At 45.7% G+C, this 6,045-nt stretch overlaps 1 protein-coding gene across 1 annotated transcript; it reads right to left on the bottom strand.

Annotated features, from left to right (window-relative positions):
- Nucleotides 1-4,034: 4,034 nt before the first annotated feature.
- LOC133248844 (olfactory receptor 10P22-like) lies at nucleotides 4,035-4,970 on the bottom strand. Its single transcript, XM_061419133.1, has one exon. The coding sequence runs from the start codon at nucleotides 4,968-4,970 to the stop codon at nucleotides 4,035-4,037; it is 936 nt and encodes a 311-aa protein (XP_061275117.1).
- Nucleotides 4,971-6,045: the final 1,075 nt, after the last annotated feature.

The raw sequence follows: 6,045 nt of genomic DNA, 5'->3' as shown, positions 1-6,045 counted from the left end.
CTCAGCCATTAAAAAGAATACATTTGAATCAGTTCTAATGAGGTGGATGAAACTGGAGCCTATTATACAGAGTGAAGTAAGCCAGAAGGAAAAACACCAATACAGTATACTAACGCATATATATGGAATTTAGAAAGATGATAACAATAACCCTGTGTACAAGACAGCAAAAGAGACACTGATGTATGGAACAGTCTTATGGACTCTGTGGGAGAGGGAGAGGGTGGGAAGATTTGGGAGAATGGCATTGAAACATGTAAAATGTCATGTATGAAACGAGATGCCAGTCCAGGTTCAATGCACGATACTGGATGCTTGGGGCTAGTGCACTGGGATGACCCAGAGGGATGGTATGGGGAGGGAGGAGGGAGGAGGGTTCAGGAAGGGGAGCACATGTATACCTGTGATGGATTCATTTTGGTATTTGGCAAAACTAATACAATTATGTAAAGTTTAAAAATAAAATAAAATAAAAAAAAAAAAACAAATCAATGAAAAGTGGTTTTGATTTCTTACTTTTTCATTGAAACACTCAAAACATGTCTTCGAATTTCTATTAAAATGAAATATTTGAATTGAATCAAATCCCCCATTCCTATTTTTTAAATAAATGGTGGGTTTATAACTATATATGTTCCTGCATTATCAAAACATTTCTGATAGAAGAGAACTTTTTTCACTTAGAGGATGAAAATCAAATCCTGCTTATAACATTACACATGTGATGACTTGAGTGTTCTTTGCCATATGCTAACTCCTTTATCCATATATTTCTAATCTTTTTTCTCCTCCATTTCCTGTATATTTTCAGTGCCAAGCACCTTCAGACACATTTTTACCATAACACAACATCTGGTACTTCACTCTGGGTTGAAATGCTGAGTGATATGACACTATGGATAGAAGGCACATTCCTGGAAGTCATTCCTGCATCAGGACAACTACCAATAACTTAACTATACTCAAAAGCAACTGTGAACGACATAAATCCAAACACTATCATCCTACCAAACTCAGTCTATCCCCAACTCAACTTTGCCTTAGATCTAAAATTATCCACTGACATTTCAACAGTACACATCACAAGGGGAAACTGAGCTGAGGAAGTCATAGAGGAGAGAGACAGAAGTCACAACAGATTAAATAAAATTAAATTAAAAAAAAAAAAAGAAGAAGTTACGGAACTTTCCTGGTGGTCCAATGGCTAAGACTCTGCGTTTCCAATGCAGACCCGGGTTCAGTCTCTGGTCAGGGAACTAGATCCCACATGCTGCAACTAAGACAGGGTACAGCCAAATCAATAAATATTAAGAAAAGAAGTTACAACAGATTGCAGTTAAAATATATCACTATGCAATTTTTGTAAAAATATATGACCAGAGGAACACAATTGCTAGAATTTTCTGGCCCTTTTAAGGAGTCCATGCAAGTGAATGGTAAGCATCACAGTAAATCTACCTCCAAGTTTAAGCTTCACAGGTATCTTCCTCTAAGTAGACACTGTAGTTATACCAGTTGCACAAGATAAGGAAACAAAACTCAGAGATGTTGAACAACTTTCCCTAGGTAACACAGCTACAGAATAACACACTTGAGCTTTCAACACTAGAGCCCGTATTTTTACTCTGTACAGGATTAATTCTCCCTCTGATAATGTGAGTTTAGAGAAAGTAGGAAGATGGGAACAGACAAGGAAGGGAGCTCTCTGGCAGTCCAGTGGTTAGGATTCTGTGTTTTCACTGCCCTGGCACTGGTTAGATCCAGATTTAGTATGTTTTCTCTGGGCAGGGATAGAAATTCACCTTTCTTGTCTTGCCTCAGAGTTACACCAACTCTAGCGGTGTACCGTCACTTAATCCCCAGGCATCTTGATCATCCCACCATCCTATAGGACACCACATGACCCATTATATTCATGAGACTATGCTTACAGCACCTGGAAAGAAGCAGATGGTAGGCATGGTAGATATACATTCACATCAGAGGGCAGGAGATAAGTCCACCAAATGCAGAGACGTGTCACTCAATGAAGATTGTCTGGGGATGTCAAGTGTTAGTCCCTTGGTCGTGTCTGACTCTTTGTGACCCCATGGAGCATAGCCCACCAGTCTCTTCTGTCCATGGGGCTTCTTCAGGCAAGAATACTGGGGTGGGTTGCCATTTCTTCCTCCAGGGGGTCTTCCCAATCCAGGGACTGAACCCAGGTCTTCCTGATTCTTTACTGTCTGAGCCACCAGGGAAGCCACTGTGGGAATGTCAAGACATCTCCTCAAATATTAAGGACAAGCTGCCTTACCTTTTTCTCTCTACAGTAAGAAAAAGACCTCCTGAGGATCTTGGATTGGGGAAAAAACACATAATTCATATGGATGTGCTGCTTCAAACTACTTAGCAGATATCTTACAATCAGAGCATGAAAAGGCTCTCTAGCTGGTCCAGGCCTCAGTTCTGCCATTTGGACCTTCTGAACTACTCAGCAGACCCTAAGAAGCTCCATGGCAGTGGCACTGGACCCTGTGGTAAGTCTAAGAGGCAAACCCACATTTGAGAACTAAATCCAGGTTTTGAGAACCAAGGCTTGCCCTTTGGAGCAAATAATTATCTTATTGCAAAATAGTTCTCAGGCTCCTTATAGGCAAAAGTATATACTAAACACCTGACCACTGATCAACAAGTGACTATTGAACTGCATGCTCAGAATAGATTGGATGTAATTGTCATCCAAGACAAGGAACCTCTCAGAAACTTAGACAAAACGGCTAAATGTACTGTGGTATCTTGAAAGAGATAAAAGTATATTAGGCAAAAACTAGAGAAATCTGAATAAAGTGTCAATCTTAGGTAATAATAATGTATCAGTATTGGTTCACTAATTCTGACAAATATATCATACTAATTTAAGATGTTAAAAATACAGGTAACCAGATTTGGAGTATATGAGAATCATGTATATTATTTAGCTCCATCCCGACTCTTAGTCCATTTCCTTGCCCTGGAAATTCGACTGCTCTCAACTGGACCATAAAACAACAAAAACTCTCTTAGAGGGCATTTGGCAATAAGTTTTGAAAACTCAAAAAATGTGCCTATATTTTGACTCAGAAATTCTATTTCTAGAAGTTTATGATCAGAAGAATATAAAAGTATACAAGTATAATGACATCTATTCAGCAATCAGTTCAGTTCAGTTCAGTCGCTCAGTCGTGTCCGGCTCTTAGCGGCCCCATGGACTGCAGCACACCAGGCTTCCCTGTCCATCACTAACTCCCGGAGTTTACTCAAACTCATGTCCATTGAGTCAATGATGCCATCCAATCATCTCATCCTCTGTCATCCCCTTCTCCTCTCGCCTTCAATTTTTCACAGCATCAGGGTCTTTTCAAATGAGTCAGCTCTTTGCATCAGGTGGCCAAAGTATTGGAGTTTCAGCTTCAACATCAGTCCTTCCAGTGAATATTCAGGACTGATTTCCTTTAGGATGAACTGGTTGGATCTCCCTGCAGTCCAAGGGACTCTCAAGAGTCTTCTCCAACACCACAGTTCAAAAGCATCAATTCTTCAGTGATCAGCTTTCTTTATAACAAAAATATTAAAACTATTCTCTGCCCTGTTTCCACCCAATCAGACCTCCCACCTGGAGTAAAGGCGTTCATGTAGAAGCAGAGGCAACTGACAAGAAAGAGAAAGGTTTGCAGTGAGGAGTCTGAGAGGAAGAAAAGCACTGTCTCCAGAAATCGTAGCCCCAGGAGGGGGCCCTAAGCCTCAGGAAAGACCAAAAGTGCTCAAACATGGCACGAGATGGGCACAGTCACCTTCACTCCTCAGCCTCCACCCAATGCATGTCTCTCCAGCTTTGTACCTAAGAAAAAGTCAGATTAGGGCCAAAAGAACAGGCTGCAGAAGCCAAACTCTGAGCAACATTGCACTCAAGCTGGGCAGGCTAGGGACCCCGACACACCACTCAGAGCCGGGGCTTCTTCCTCACTCTTCCTTGAAAGTCTCCAAGGATGAGGCCCTCCAACAATGGAAGAGGGTCAAGGACTCCAGAGGTATTTCTTCACAAGCCGCCTTATTGCCCCTGTGACCTCCTTGTTTCTCAGAGTGTAGACGAAAGGGTTGAACATGGGAGTGACAACTGCGTAGAAGAGGGCAAGGATCTGGTCCCTGGTGTGGGAGGAGCCTGCCCCCAGCCTCATGTAGGCAACGATCCCCGTCCCAAAAAAGAGCATGACCACAAATAGGTGGGAGGAACAGGTAGAGAAGACTTTTCGACGTCCCTGGGATGTCGCGACCCCAAGGATGGTGACAAGAATACAGGCATAGGACACTATGATCAGTGAGAAGGGTGTCAGGATAAAGGCTATGGTGACAAGATTGCCCACTTCACCCCAAAAGGTGCTGGCGCTGGCCAGACTCAGCACAGGAAGGATGTCACACAGGAAGTGATGGATGATGTTGGTACCGTGGAAGGGCAAAGTGAAGACAAGGATGGAGTAAGTGGTGCTGGTGATGATGCCCATGAGGTAGCAGGCACCCACCAGGCACACACAGGCTCCCGGGTTCAGCAGGGTGCTATAATGCAGCGGCCGGCAGATGGCAGCATAGCGGTCATAGGCCATGGCAGTGAGCAGGCCACTTTCAGTGATGCCAAACAGTGAGAAGAAATACATCTGGGTAAAGCAGCTGGCTCGCAGGATGGTGGGGCAGGAGGAGAGGAGGTCGGCCAGCATCCTGGGGACCACAGTCGTGGTGTAGAGTATCTCCAACCCGGAGAAGTGGCGCAGGAAGAAGTACATGGGCACGTGCAGGGCAGCGTCGGTCAGGGTGAGGAGGATGATCAGCAAGTTGCCCAGCAGGGTGACCAGGTAGACCAGAAGCACCCCCCAGAACAGAGGGCCCAGGAGGGAACCGTAACCTGAGAACCCCAGCAAAACAAACTCAGTCACTGCTGTGCCATTGCCACCTCTCATGTCCCCAAGGCCAGACTGGAAGGGGGAGTGAAGGGGGCAGCCTGGCAACAACAGAGGCTCCAGCTGCAGCAGGGAAGGCATGTGGATAGGTCCACAAGACCCTTCCAGGGGTCAGGAGTGGATATATCAGCACCTGGGTGGCTGACATTGCCCTCAGGACAGAAGGACAGAAACCAGGGGAGTTGAGGGTGATGGCAGTCCCTCCTTGAGGCTGGAACTGGAAAGACACAGAGGATTGGCTCCACTTAGCAAGTTCTGGGTTCTGGGAGCAAAGAGATGGGACAGAGAGAACATCTCCCCTTTGGGAAAGCAGTGGAGGATATGGGCAGAAAGCAGGGTGCACAGACAGAATAAATAAAGCTGGCAGAAGGAGACTGGCAGAAAAATGAATCCAGCAGGAGGCAGGGCTGGAGTGAGAGCAAGAGTGGGAGAGAGAAAGACAAGACACAGGATCAAGGCTTCAGAGAGAAGGCAGGTAGGGCTTTTACTTGCTCCTGAGTCCGCATGGCCCCAGGTCGGCCCTTCCTGCAACCCAGGAGTGAAGCTCAGTCCCCCAGAGCCTGATTCCCAGAGGAGAGGTGGGGATGGAAACTATCAGGGGAGGCTGAAGAGAGGGAGACAGATCTGTCTGATGACAGGGAACAAGGAAGCAGCAGCTAAACCTCTCTAATTCCCTACAGCCGGGCCTGGGGGCTGGAGTCCACACCTCAAGGACAAAACAGATGCCACAAGGCAAGAGTCTGGGTTGTATCCAGGGTCCCTCAGCCAGGCCTGAATGAAGCCGGGTTCAGAAATCTTGTGTTCCAGCTCCCCAGCCAGAGTCTACCTGCTGAACTGCCCAGCTCACTGCCTCAGAGGCTGCCCTCTGCCCGCTGCCACAATGAGTCCCTAGGCTTCCTCTTTCTAGTGCCTAGAAACTAGGGACAGCACTTTCTCAAAATCCTTTTGTAAGACAGTGCTAATCATTCAAAGAATAGAAACTACTAAAATAGTAACAGGTCTGACTTCTGCTTGAATTTCCCAACCCACGCCAGGCATCAACTTGCTCCCCAGCTACTGAGGAAGATGTTAGAAA

This window comes from Bos javanicus, chromosome 5, assembly GCF_032452875.1.
Source record: "Bos javanicus breed banteng chromosome 5, ARS-OSU_banteng_1.0, whole genome shotgun sequence".
NCBI lineage: Eukaryota > Metazoa > Chordata > Mammalia > Artiodactyla > Bovidae > Bos > Bos javanicus.
The sequence above is the reverse complement of the archived record's forward strand: the minus strand, read 5'-3'. Positions and strand labels throughout refer to the sequence as shown.

Coding starts and splice junctions, on each gene's coding strand:
- LOC133248844 (XM_061419133.1), bottom strand. CDS start 4,970: ATGAGAGGTGGCAATGGCACAGCAGTGACTGAGTTTGTTTTGCTGGGG.